The 14,826-nt window shown below is 44.7% G+C and overlaps 1 protein-coding gene across 1 annotated transcript; it reads left to right on the top strand.

The window, feature by feature from the left end:
• Positions 1-6,352: 6,352 nt before the first annotated feature.
• On the top strand, positions 6,353-7,270 carry LOC112117371 (olfactory receptor 5V1-like). The gene has a single exon (XM_024215326.1). The coding sequence runs from the start codon at positions 6,353-6,355 to the stop codon at positions 7,268-7,270; it is 918 nt and encodes a 305-aa protein (XP_024071094.1).
• The last annotated feature ends 7,556 nt before the right edge of the window (positions 7,271-14,826 follow it).

Raw genomic sequence — 14,826 nt, 5'->3', positions numbered from 1 at the left:
TCAGAGCTCAACGTCTATTCACACCTCCTTCCTCTGCTTTGGATCCTTCAATAAAGGGACTTATACATGTCTGAGATGATTTTCCGGTTCTTCTACCCTGATTGGTGCATTTTGCCTCTTAGCGAAGAATGAGTCTTTCTCCTGCAGCATTATTTATTCTCTGCATGAAAAAGTGGAATTTCCCTTGGCAGTTCAGTGGCTGGGAATTTTACATGACTGTGAAAGGATAGTAATAATATTGAGTGGGATTCTCAAAGCCACTGGGGGATGTGGATGTCCAATTTTCAATAACTAAAATGAGAACTGGGCATCGAGCTCCTGTAGGGACTTTGTAAATCTCAGCCATATTTATTTCTGGAGAATAACAGGAGCGACAGGAGCACAAATAATTGGTCTAAAGAGGAAAGCACTAGAGAGAGAACAGCTAACCTGAAGGGATATCACTCTGTTTGGCAGTTAGATGAGATGAGTGTTCTGGTATAGGGGAACTAATAACTTACCAGTTCTAAGAGTAAAGTTCAAGCACCTGTGTGACAATTTGGGGAATCTGTCCGTAGAATTTATGAATTCTGGGTGAGATTATGAACTTTGTATATGTCTGTGTCAGACCACAAATTCCATTTTGATTGCAGAGCTGGTCTTTACCTTCCTACTGTCTTTTGACCTCCATCTTGAACTAGAGTTCCAGAAGGGTGCTGGCACATGGATAACAAAACAAGGACACTGATGTTAATTGCCCTCCCATTGAAATGGAATACCTCTAAATAATAGACTGGCTCCCAACCAGGAGAACTGGTTTATCCGGGAACAGGACCTGAAATCACCTGAGAAGGGGGAGCAGGACCTGACCTGGCAGAAGGGGCTAAATGTTATAAAAGAGCAGGAACTGCTCTTCTTCAGGGCCATTTTCCTCCAGCTCAGGAGGAGGGAGAAGCATCCCCACATGTACGTGCTTGATGAGGCAGGGGACCCTGTCTACCCTCCTGAACCCATATGGTCCCTTAAGAACTCCCAAGGGAAGGGTGAGCTAGTGAAGGGCATTTCTGTGTATGTTATATGCTTTGCGGTTTCCACATGTGTCCTGAAATAGTTAAATGGTGACCCAGAGGGCTCATCCCTTTGGTGGGATTCTGGGAGAGGGTGTGTTTAAGCTACGGGGCGGGGGGGTTGAAGGATCTGCACTGAGCCCAGGGGTTCCAGCTCTCAGGACAGGGTGCTGGACAAAGGGTCTGTGCCCCAAGAGTGTGCCAAGGGACCCCCAAGATTGGGGCAGTGCCTGAGCTCCATTCAGGCTCTATAAGCTTAAAGCATCCAGGGACCCAACAGCTGATTTCTCTCACTACAGTGGCTGAGAAAGGGTGCTTCCTTTGGACAGCCCAATCCTAGAATCTCTTTGCACCTCTATCTCATTCTATTGACTTCAACAGGCTTTGGAGCAGACATTCATTTCTCTCTGGTACAGCCTGAATAGGATATGCAAGAGGATGGGATTTAAGATAATTAGCTACAGATTTCAGGCAATAAGAACAAGAATAATAAAATCACTGGTGGCGGTTTTTGGCTGTATATTTTGAAAATTCAGTTGAAAATCTTTGGTTTTCTATTGTCAAACAAAAAAAGGTTTATTTTTTTCATGAAAAATCACAAGTGTCTGCATAATGCTGCTTTCCTCCCCCCTCTTTTTTACCAACTTCTGCTATTTCCTCAAAGCTAGTGAACCACCAATTGGTAGGGGGTCTGTGATGTTGGTGCTGAAGGTACAGTTGTCAATCCTCTCAGATGACCACATTGTCCGTATATAAGCAGCTGAGGTTAGTTACACTAGACTCTGTAGACAATATATGTAGGCTAAAGATGATGAGACTGATTCTTCTCTGACTTGTGCCTTGCATAGTCATTGACATCTTTGAAAATTGGAAACCCAACCTCCTCACCTGATGTAAATTGGTTGCCTACAGCTAAGGATGAGGATCCTTGGGTGTTTAAAAAACTATCATCACTGTGAGCACAGTCTCTGGTTCATTTTGCCCTCACTTCCCGCAGCTGTAAATTGCTGTCATTAAATAAGGAACACACATGGCCTGGTTCTCATCTCATTCCCCCAGGTGTAAATGAGGAGTAACTCCTCTGGCGATGATAGGGCTGATTGCCCTCTCACTCGCACAGGCATAAATCAGGAATCATTACTTTGGTATCAGTGGGGTAATTCTCCTCTCACTTAGTCTGGGATAAATTAGGAGTAGCTCCATTGCAGTCAATGGGCCTGATCCTCTTCTCACTCACCTTGGCATAAGCCAGGAGTATGTCCACTGGACTCAATGGACACATTGAAAGTACAATTAGTCCCACTGTGGAGTATTTAGGCTGAGATTCTCAAAGGAACCTAAGGGGGATTTTTAAAAATTAATGGAAATTGGGCACCCACTCCTGCAGTGTCTCTCAACCTTTCAGGAGTCTGGTTTGTCTGGCGCACCCCAGGTTTTACTACACTTAAAAACTACTTGTTTACAAAATCAGACATAAAATACAAAAATGTCACAGCACACAGTTACTGAAAAATGGCTTCCTTTCTCATTTTACCATATAATTATAAAATAAATCAATTGGAATATAAATTTAGATGTATAGTATATACATTTAAATGTATAGTATATAGAGCAGTATAAACATGTCATTGTCTGCATGAAATTTTAGTTTGTACTGACTTCGCTAGTGCTTTTTATGTAGCCTGTTGTAAAATTAGGCAAATATCTAGATGAGTTGATATACCTCCTGGTATCCCTCTGTGATATACCTCTGTGTATCCCCAGGGATATGCATACCCCTGGTTGAGAATCACTGCTTTAGAGGAGATCAATTTCACACCAGAAAAAATACAGGGAAAATGGAGAGTGAGAGAGAGATGAGCACAGGAGTCAGTGTAATGGTTAAAGTCCAAAGAGAACACATGGGTAGTAATGTTCAAAAGTTGAACAAACAGTCCATGAATTTAGTTCATGATCAGCTTATATCCCAAAGGAGAGTAAGTCTGCTCCTTTTCTAGTGACTTCTCAAATGTCTTAACTTCTCAAAGCCTTTTGTTTTCTGGGCTGGTGCCTCCAGAGCAGTGTGGAGAAAAGCCTTTTTCAGTAACCTGGGCATTCTACTGTTGACTGATGGAGTAGGACAATATATCTCAGAAGGCCTCAATATGTAGCCATTACGGAGGGCTTATGGCCATTTAGCAGCCCTTAGGTTCTTTCCAGTAACACTCTGGGCCAAATGATTCTGGTGGGATAAATCCAACCCTCACTACATTGCTTGGAAATGGGAAATATTAAAATACCCAAGACTAACATGGTACCTCCCATTTCAGTTTATGAGTTTTGAAATGCAGCACTGTGAATGATCTCAGAATGAGGTGATGAACTTTATCTCTTTATATTTTACTGGTCTTCCCAATGGTAGAGAAGTCTGACCAGGTTTTACCAGTGGCTAGACACATGAATAATCCACTTTAGTTCATGTTCCAACACAGCAACGGAGATGTGTTTCCCATAGATAAGTATACCAGCCCTGTTTCGCAGATGGAGAGAGATGGAGACATTGTGATATATTGGCTAAGATATGGTCTCTGGGCCACATGGTTTTATTAGGACATAAGTGGTGAATAGGCCTTTTTCTGAAATTCATCCCAGGTGAAGGGGTACCAGTTTACTGGTGTGGCATGCTATTGATGGAAACATGCTCTGACACATTAAGGGTTGTAGCAAAGTATTATCATTCTGACACTACTGCCTCAAACAAAACCCTCTTGGGGCTACCAACAAGACTTGGTCGTCCAAGGTGTGTTGTAGAATCATAGAATTGTAAGATTGGCAGAGGTCTTCTAGTCCAGTCCCCTGCACACAGGGTGACACACTCCACAGAAGCGAGCCTCCTAGCCCAGGTCAAGAGCACTGTCTACACAGCTATTTTTAGAGAAATAGTACTAGCCCCGATAATCCAAGTCTATCAACCTGGGCTGGGATGTTTACAGTCATGGTGTGTGTTGATATACCCATATAGACACCTGAAAGTGACACTAACCAATTGGGATATGGCAGGCAGCCAGGTCAGGACCTTGCCCCACAACTAAATGCTTGCCTTTGAGTTTTTGTTTCTTTATTTAAAAACACAGAGAGACAAATTCTGTTATTTTTTATTTAACTGTTTAGAGATGGATGCTGAGCTTATGGCACGGCTCATCCTGCTCCAAGCAAGTGGCCAAAACTTGTGGACTAAGGCAGGGAAGTGGCTGCAGTACCAACCGTGGTCCCATAGGCTGCTTCAGTGCAGCCTCACCTGACACAAGTTCTCAATCCAATTCCCCCAGAGGTCGATTGACGTCAGTCGGAAATAGACCAGACCCTACACCACCGTATTACAAAACACAAAACAAAAGTTCAGGAAAGTAAGAATGCTGGGGAAATACTTGAGATGCGTAGAAGATACAAAAGAATCCTTAGGGAGAGTTGCTTTAAGAAAAGTTATGAAGATCTGAAGGAGAAAATATACTATAAAAATAACAGGGAAATAAGTAACAACCTAGGTCTACACTGTTTATTTATATTTAACAGCAATAACAGAAAGGCCATGCTTTGTGGGGGAAAAAGGCAATTTCTGGTTATGGAGTGTGAGAAAGTTCATGTGGTGTGTCCCAACAGTAACAGAATATTTCCTGATAAGTTAACAGTATAAATAAAAATAATTAATCTCTTGGGTATCAGAAGGCTTTCCTAATATAGATCCCTTCTAATTAAGTCTCTAGCTCTTTGCCACTATATTTGCTAGATTGCATAACTAACACAATATTCTCCATTCTTCATCAAACATACAGGGTCAGGTGGAGAGAGCCTCCGAATGCCAGAGACAGTTGTGAACATTGAAAATTATTTACAAGCGTCAGGTATGTGGAAATGTGTTCTTTACCTTGGTTCATTTTGGTAGAAAGTACAGTAAATGATGCCATGGGAGTGTATAGTCAGGGCTTCGGTTTTACCTATCCGCATACAAGGGTCCTACATTGGTAGGAGCCGAACATCTACCAGCAATATTTAATCTCACAACACCATATGATTCCAAAAGAGTAGAAGAGTGCTAATATTGTGGCAATATTCAAAAAAGGCACAAGGGCTGCCCCGGGTAATTACAGTTACCCTGACATCAATCCTGGGAAAAATAATAGAAAAGGTGATACATGATACACTTAAAAATGAATTAAAGGACAAGGATACTAATAATGCTAGTGAACATGTTTTTTATGAAAAAGAGGTCTTGTCAAACACACCTCATTTTTCATAAAAGTAAAAGTTTGGCTGATAATGATAATTACATAGATCAATATACTTAGACATCTGTAAGGCATTCTCTTTAGTATTGCATGACATTCTGATTGAAAACTCACCGCTATACAATATCAATAAAGCACACATTAAATGGATTAAGAACTGGTGAACTGACAGATCTCAGAAAAATAGTTGTTAATGACAGTCAAACACTCTTGGGGTTTATGCTCCATCGAAAATGTCAGCCAATACTAGCAAATAAATAAACAATTGGATGCCACCATTATGGGCACAGTACTATTGGATAGATAGATAGATAGATCGTTAATTGTTTGGCTACACTTTGGTACATTATGAAATATATTCAAGAGACCAAATAACCAAAGTCAGTCTTGTTTATCAATATGGTACAGGGAAAAGTTTTTATATGATACCAGTCTACAAAGAGCAGTCCCGTGCAGCAATGTTACATTCGCCTTACGCAGAAAGCGTTCTCCCAAGGTTACACATTTCAGTTATTACTTATATGATTTTACAAGTAACACATTTCTTTACACATTACTATAATCCAACCCATCAGTTCATTCCAGTTCCCTAACTTGTAGTTCTGTTTCTTCCTTATCTTTGTTTTGGATACTAGCATTCCAGGTACTGGTCAGTGAAGGTACCTTCATAGCTTGTACTAAGAAAGAACAAATGTATCTTATTTTGACAAGTTTCCTACCTGTTGTGCCAAATGCTTACTTCAGCAAATGCAAAGTGTTATGGGATACTTAGCATAAGTGAACAGGATTATGGTGTATGACAGATTAGGCTATATCACTGTTACAATATTTGTGCTTAATATTATTGGTGCTTAATGCATACTATATATATTGCTGATAATACATACAATTATTATGATATATATGTATATGCTAGCCAGCATACATTAATAGATAGATAGATCTATTTAATGCATTAGCTTTACCGCATTCTGCTTTGTTTAATGAACTCACTATCTTACCTTCTTAGCTCTAACAGGTCAAGGCCTTTACGAATAAAGGATGATGGAAAATCAAACCACAGTGACTGAGTTTACCCTATTGGGACTTTCAAATGACTCACACCTCCAGATTCCACTCTTCCTGGTGTTTTTAGTTATTTACCTAATCACTCTGGTGGGAAACATATTGATCATTCTGGTAATAAAGGTTGACCCTCATCTCCACACCCCTATGTATTTCTTCCTGAGCAACCTATCCTTTCTTGATATCTGTTACTCTTCAGTCACCGTTCCGAAGATGCTGGAGAACTTCCTGGCAAAGCAGAAGATGATTTCACTCAGTGGCTGCATTGCACAGATATTCTTCTTTATTTTCATGGTTGGGACAGAGATTTTTCTCCTCTCAGTGATGGCATATGATCGATATGCTGCCATATGCAACCCTTTAAGATACAGCACCACTATGAGCCACCAGGTCTGTGTGAAGATGGTGTTGGGTGCATGGATATCTGGTTTCCTGGATTCCTTGGTCAACATACTTTACCTTACCGACTTGAGTTTCTGCAGTCCCCATGAAATTAACCATTTCAGCTGCGAACTGCCACTTCTGCTGCAGCTCTCCTGCACCGACACCTTTGCTAACGAGATGGTGATACTCTGCTTCAGTATGACATTAGGCTTTGCCTCTCTCCTCCTCATCCTGACTTCATACATTTGTATCCTCTCCACCATCCTCGGGATCAGATCCTCGGAGGGCAGGCGCAGAGCCTTCTCCACCTGTGCCTCACATCTCACCATAGTTCTGTTGTTCTGCGGGACGGCATTCATCAGGTACATGAGACCTGCCTCTGGATATTCTTTTGCTCTTGACAAGCTAGTGTCCGTGCAGTACAGCATCTTAACGCCCATGTTAAACCCCATCATCTACAGCCTGAAAAATAAGGATGTGAAGCTGGCTTTGAGAAAACTGTTGGGATAGATGATGTCACATGTGTGATGAACCAGGGAAATGTCTGTATTACTTTTTTATGTGCGACTCTGTTTCCCTGTTCAGTGTGGTTGTGGTACCTGACTGAATGCATGAAGTCAGATCAAAAGGGATTGCTAAGGGGAAAGCAAAACAATAGCCTACATAAGTGTACCTCCTCAAACAATAGCCAACTTGATAACCATGAAGAGGGATTCCTCAGCTCCAACCAGCAACAGGGCTCAGCCAAGGCTGAGAATCTGGAGATCACAAGACAGTGAGCTGTTAAAGGTGCCCCCGGCGGAAAGAGAAGGGAGAAGTGATTGCATGCAATGAGGCTGACACAGACAAAGCTCACATGGCATAGCTTCTGGTTGGCCTTGCCATGCATCCCATTGCCTTGGGCAGTGGCTTCCTACTGTTTCCAGCTATCACTACATAAAGGCACATTTCATTGCTTCTTCCATTTAGCCTGAACAAAGGATTGCTAGTGAGCCCATCAGCTTTAACCACGTCTATGATTCATGGCCGCTATTAACAATATAAATGTCCAATCCTTTTCTGAATTGCACTAATTTCTTGGCAAATCATAGCTTGGAATTGTAGTGAAGACAGCATTCAGGGAGAAATTTTCCTATACTGAGATTTCTTTGACTCAGATTCTTCATTACTGTCAAACCCCTTACACAGACTTAGACTGGAATTCACAAAGCCACCTAGGGAATTAGGAACTTCAATGACATTTGGGTTTATAACTCACTTAGGCTCCTTTGAAAATCTCAATTCTACTTCGCTGATACCTTCTAGTTACTTTGAAAATCGCAAATGCTGCAATGGAGGATACTATATTTACTTAGTCCAGCCTTGAGTGCAGGGGACTGGCCTAGAAGACCTCTTGAGGTCCCTTCCAGTCCTACACTTCTATGATTCTATATTGAGCATTTATAACACTAATAAAATAGGTTACTATTGCACTCATAGAAAGTTTCATTGCTCACTTAACTCTCTTAAGCTCCTTTGAAAATACTAGCAAAATGTTTATGAGGCATCTGATTCCTTTTGACTGAAGATATTTTCTTTCTCTCTATGTACTCTACCTCCTAACAGTCTAAAACCCAAAGTTATTTTTTTAGATGTACTCAGGCAAATGTCTCCTTGGAGTCGATAGGAGTTTTGCCTATAAAGATTGAATAAAAATTCATGAGATAGGATCAAATCCTATCTCAGTTAGAGATGGAACTGAGCTAGGAAAATTGCATCCAGATTTTGAAATCTAAAAAAAATTGGTATGGGTTTCCAGTGTGGGTTTTCAGATCCAGAAGACCCACAGTTTCATAATTCAATGGCTGAAAATTGAAGTTAGGCAAATTCAGACTCGAAATTTGGTGTACATTTTTAACAGTGAGGCTAATTAGCCATTGGAACAATTTACCAAGTGTTGAGATGGATTCTCCATCACTGTCAATTTTTAAATCAAGATGGGATGTTTCTATAAAAGATCTACTCTCATTCAATCAACAGTTTTTGGAGGAAGTTCTGTTATACAGGTGGACAGACTAGGTGATCCCAATGATCCCTCCTCACCTAGGCATCTACGAAAAAAAATACAGGGATTTTCAAAAGTGCCTAATTTGGCTAGCTGTCCAACTCCCATTGGATTTCAGTAGGGGTTAGCCAATTTACTTCCTTGCACTCCTTTGTGAATCTCAACCTCTATTTTTAAAGTTAAGATGTGCAGGACCCAGTTAAAGTCAGATAGACATCTTTCAAGGTAACACCTTTATTGTGGTTAGGAATTCACACACTGGCTACGTCTACATTGCAGACCACTTGCAGTGGCATGTAGGGTATGTGTAGCTACACACCACAGTGAAAAACAAGGCTGCTTCCACACTGTGGTGTGTACACATGCCAGTGAAAGGCTCAGTAGCAGTGAAAGACTCTGGCAGCAGGGAGGTAGTGGGACACAACCTGGCTAAAAGAAGCCATGCAGATGAGAGAGGCACTGCTTGGGTGAGTAGACGGCCATATAGTGCCTCACCATCTACACCGCTATTTATACCCATGCTGGGGGGCGAGCCATATATCTACTCTACACACTGCTGAAAGAAGTGTGCAGTGTCAACGTACCTCCAGAGAGAGAGACACCTGCTAAGACCAGAGTGAGGGACTAATTGAAATATTTTGCTTATAATTTTCTTCAGAGATGCTTTTAAGGGAAATGGATTGTTCAACATTATCTATGGGTCTTACCCTCTGTTGCTTTTCTGTTGTTAGCAACAAGAACAAGGTCAAGGAAAGTGTGGGCCCCTTACTGAATGGGGGAGGCAAACTAGTGACAGAGGATGTGGAAAAAGCTAATGTACTCAATGCTTTTTTGTCTCTGTCTTCACGAACAAGGTCAGCTCCCAGACTACTGCACTGGGAAGCACGGTATTGGGAGGAGGTGACCAGCCCTCTGTGGAGAAAGAAGTGATTCAGGACTATTTAGAAAACTGGACAAACACAAGTCCATGGAGCCAGATGCACTGCATCTGAGGGTGCTAAAGGAGTTGGCTGATGTGACTGCAGAGCCATTGGCCATTATCTCTGAAAACTCATGGTGATTGAGGGAGGTCCTGGATGACTGGAAAAAGGCTAATGTAGTGTCCATCTTTAAAAAAGGGAAGAAGGAGGATCCAGGGAACTACAGGCCAGTCAGCCTCACCTCAGTCCCTGGAAAAATCATGGAGCAGGTCCTCAAGGAATCAATTTTGAAATGCTTAGAGGAGAGGAAAATGATCAGAAACAGTCAGCATGAGTTTCAGAAACAGTCAGCATGTTGACTCATATCCAGCTTCTCGTTCACTGTAACCCCTAGATCCTTTTCTGCAGAACTGCTGCCTAGCCACTCGGTCCCTAGTCTATAGCAGTGGACATATTATTCCTTGACTTTAGCAAAGCTTTTGACACGGTTTCCCACAGTATTCTTGCCAGCAAGTTAAAGAAGTATGGGCTGGATGAACGGACTATAAGGTAGATGGAAAGCTGTCTAGATCATCGGGCTCAACGGGTAGTGATCAATGGCTCCATGTCTAGTTGGCAGCCAGTATAAAGTGGAGTCCCCCAAGGGTCGGTCCTGGGGTCGGTTTTGTTCAATATCTTAATTAATGATCTGGAGGATGGCTCGGATTGCACCCGCAGCAAGTTTGCAGATGACACTAAACTGTGAGGAGTGGTAGATATGCTGGAAGGTCGAGATAGGATACAGAGGGACCTAGACAAATTAGAGGATTGGGCCAAAAGAAATCTGATCAGGTTCAACAAGGACAAGTGCAGAGTCCTGCACTTAGGACGGAAGAATCCCATGCACTGCTATAGACTAGGGACCGAGTGGCTAGGCAGCAGTTCTGCAGAAAAGGATCTAGGGGTTACAGTGAACGAGAAGCTGGATATGAGTCAACAGTGTGCCCTTGTTGCCAGAAGGCTAACGGCATTTTGGGCTGTATAAGTGGGAGCATTGCCAGCAGATCGAGGGATGTGATCATTCCCCTCTATTCGGCATTGGTGAGGCCTCATCTGGAGTCCTGTGTCCAGTTTTGGGCCCCACACTACAAGAAGGATGTGGAAAAATTGGAAAGAGTCGAGCAGAGGGCAAGAAAAATGATTAGGGGGCTGGAACACAGGACTTATGAGGAGAGGCTGAGGGAACTGGGCTTATTTAGTCTGCAGAGGAGAAGAATGATAGCTGCTTATCATAGAATCATAGAATATCAGGGTTGGAAGGGACCTCAGGAGGTCATCTAGTCCAACCCCCTGCTCAAAGCAGGACCTGAAAGGGGGTTCCAAAGAGGATGGCTCTAGACTGTTCTCAGTGGTAGCAGATGACAGAAAAAAGGAGTAATGGTCTCAAGTTGCAGTGGGGGAGCTTTAGGTTGGATATTAGGAAAAACTTTTTCACTAGAAGGCTAGTGAAGTACTGGAAAGGGTTACCTAGGGAGGTGGTGGAATCTCCGTCCTTAGAGGTTTTTAAGGTCAGGCTTGACAAAGCCCTGGCTGGGATGATTTAGTTGGGGATTGGTCCTGCTTTGAGCAGGGGGTTGGACTAGATGACCTCCTGAGGTCCCTTACAACCCTGATATTTTATGATTATATGAATCTATGCTCTCTTCCTATGAGCTGTGTATAGCTAATTGTGGTCTTCACTTGCAGCAAAGGGGTATAGCTTTGGGGAAGAGATCTATCCATGTCCATTCTTTAAGGGCTTTTGGGGAATCATTCCCTAGAGCCCTGCACAACTCAGAAGCAGAGGACCAGAGGCAACACTTAACTTGATTGTGCTGTGTGTTTCTAAAGTTTCATCAAAGTAATGTGAAATCAGAGACACAGGGCAGAATGGGAAGCCAGGGACTCCTGACTTCTAACCCTGGTCATATGGGAACGATGCATGTGGTTCCTACCCACTGACAGTATGTTCTTATCATTTCTCTATCCAGGCATTGTACATATTGTGACAGACCCAGACCAGTGGGGTACAGGAGTCTGGTAGAGGGCAAATATACTGGTCACTGGATGAGTAGTTTTCTGTTCCCTGAGTGACCAGAGCAGGGGGCTGCACTAGAGTAATCAGGAACCTGCTAGAACCAGTTAAGGCAGGCAGGCTAATTAGGACACCTGGAGCCAATTAAGAAGAAGCTGCTAGAATCAATTAAGGCAGGCTAATCAGGGCACCTGGGTTTTAAAAGGAGCTCACTTCAGTTTGTGGTGCGAGTGTGAGGAGCTGGGAGCAAGAGGCGCAAGGAGCTGAGTGAGAGGGTGTGCTGCTGGAGGACTGAGGAGCACAAGCGTTATCAGTCACCAGGAGGAAGGTCCTGCGGTGCGAATAAGGCAGGTGTTTGGAGGAGGCCATGGGGAAGTAGCCCAGGGAGTTGTAGCTGTCATGCAGCTGTTACAGGAGGCACTATAGACAGCTGCAGTCCACAGGGCCCTGGGCTGGAACCCGGAGTAGAGGGCAGGCCCGGGTTCCCCTCAAACCTCCCAATTGACCTGGACTGTGGGTTCTTCCAGAGGGGAAGGTCTCTGGGCTGTTCCCCCAACCCACATGGTGAATCTCTGAGGCAAGAAAATCCGCCAATAAGTGCAGGACCCACCAAGATAGAGGAGGAACTTTGTCACACTGGTGTCTGGAGTGGGATCTTGGGGTGCACAGCACGGCAGAAGAAGGAGGGTGATTTAAAAAAAAACAAAAAACAAAAAAAGGGAGAGGGTTTATTTTTTTTCACCACAATGGATGACGTAGTGCGGGCACTTATACAAGCTACGGCGGCCCAGCAGGAGGCTACCCGTGTCCAGGCAGCCGCCCAACAGGAGGCAGTGTGGCTGCAGCAAGAGACTAATCGCCTGCTGATGGACCAGGCTGCTCAAGACCGAGCTATGTTGCGGGAACTGGTAAACCAGGTAAAGTCCCTTACAGAGCTGAATCGCGGCCATGATGGGACGCGGCTCATACGGGCCAGCCATTGGCTGCAGAAAATGACACGAGAGGATGATGTAGAGGCATACCTTCTGGCCTTTAAGAGGACAGCCCTACGGGAGGCCTGGCCTCGAGATCAGTGGTCTGGCAGCCTTGCCCCATTCCTGTGTGGGGAGGCCCAGAAGGCCTACCATGATCTGCCTGAAGAGGCTGCGGCAGACTACCCCCAGCTGAAAGCAGAGATCCTGGCCAGATCTGGGGTAACGACAGCAGTGCGGGCCCAGCAGTATCATGGTTGGAGGTACCAGGAAGACAAAACCCCGCGGTCCCAATTGTATGACCTCATCCATCTCGCACGAAAGTGGTTGCAAACAGAGTCCCGGAGTCCGGAAGAGATACTAGTGGTTCTGGTCATCGACCGATACATGAGGGGACTACCACCAGACCTTTGTGCCTGGGTAAGCCAGAACGAACCCTCCACCTATGACGAGGTTGTCGCCCTGGTAGAGAGGTGAAGGACAGCGAGGGAGCTGACCCGACCAGTTAAGGAAGAGGCACCCCAGGTTAAACTAGCAGCATCAAGCCCTAAAGTTCGAGTGACTGGGCCACCAGGAGGGCCCAGGTGGAAAAAGAGAGAGGCTGAAGGCCCATCAGAGACCACAAAGAGTCAGAGCACTGAGGGAGAAGAGGATCGTGATGTTAGACTGCCCAAACCAAGAGACCGGGGAACTCCTAGGGCTCCATACAGATGTTATGCCTGCGGGGAGTGGGGACACATAGCTGCACAGTGTCTCAATGCTGAGGAGCCTATGCAGTGTAAGCTGGGGAACTGGGCAGATCCATGCTCCCTAATCCACCTTGTGAGGGTCTTACTAACCCCACATATGTATACCAGACCAGTGAAACTAAATGGGGTAGGGACCATGGCACTGGTTGATTCGGGGAGTGCTATCACGCTTATCTCAGGGAAGCTCGTGAAGCGTAGTCAGCTGCTACAGGCTAAACGTACGGGGATAACATGTGTCCATGGGACAGTTAGTTACTACCCCACCATTCCAGTAAAAATCGAGATCCAAGGGAACACTACTGAGGTAGCAGCAGGTGTAGTCCCTAAACTCCCATACCCGGTGCTCATAGGGAGGGACTTCCCAGGGTTTGGAAACTGACTCCCAGTAGGGGGATTGGAGAAAGATGGGGACCCTAAAATTGGTGAGGCATCCACAGCAGACTGTCAACCCCCAATCTTCTCTGAAATATTCCCAGATTTGTTCCCCACTCCCAGACAGGGTAGAAAGACAAAAAAGGAAAGAAGGGCAGCTAAAGCCTTGGGAACCCGAATACTGACCCAAAGCCAGAGGATCACTCTTGTAGGTAAGTGGACCCGCGCAGCTGAAAAGGAGGCCATGCAAGAGGGAGAAGCACCTGAGTCTGACCCCCACCCTAATGCTTCTGAACCAGTAGAGGCAACAGAGACTGGGCCCCTAGATCTTGGGCAGATTAGCCCCGGGAGAGGAAATTTTGGACGGGACCAGGCAGAAGACCCAAGGTATGACAACATTAGGAAGGAGGTGACTGAAATAGATGGGGTCCCCGTGGAAGGGAAAACCCAGGGACCAGGACCCTACTTCATAATGAAGAAGGATCTCTTATACCGGGTTGCACCAGTACAGGGGCAGAAGGTACAGCAGATCCTAGTACCTCAAAAACACCAGAATGCTGTATTAATTCTTGCTCATAGACATCTTTTTGGGGGGCATTTGGGGGTAGAGAAGACCCTGGCACGAGTCCTACAACGGTTCTTCTGGCCCGGAGTACATGAAGAAGTGCGGAGGTACTGTGCCTCCTGCCCGGAGTGTCAGCTGCACAGTCCCCGTCCCCACTTGAGGGCACCTTTAGTACCCCTTCCCATCATAGAGGTCCCTTTTGAGCGAATAGCCATGGACCTAGTGGGACCCCTGGAGAAGACGGCTCGGGGCCACCAATATATACTTGTTGTTTTGGACTATGCTACTCGCTACCCAGAAGCCGTCCCCCTGCGGAACACGGCCTCTAAAACCATAACCAAAGAGCTGGTGGGGATCTTTGCCCGAATGGGGCTACCGAAGGAGATATTAAC

This window comes from Terrapene carolina, unplaced genomic scaffold (assembly GCF_002925995.2).
Source record: "Terrapene carolina triunguis isolate 2854851 unplaced genomic scaffold, T_m_triunguis-2.0 Scaffold233, whole genome shotgun sequence".
NCBI lineage: Eukaryota > Metazoa > Chordata > Testudines > Emydidae > Terrapene > Terrapene triunguis.
This window is presented reverse-complemented; position numbering and strand designations above follow the sequence as displayed.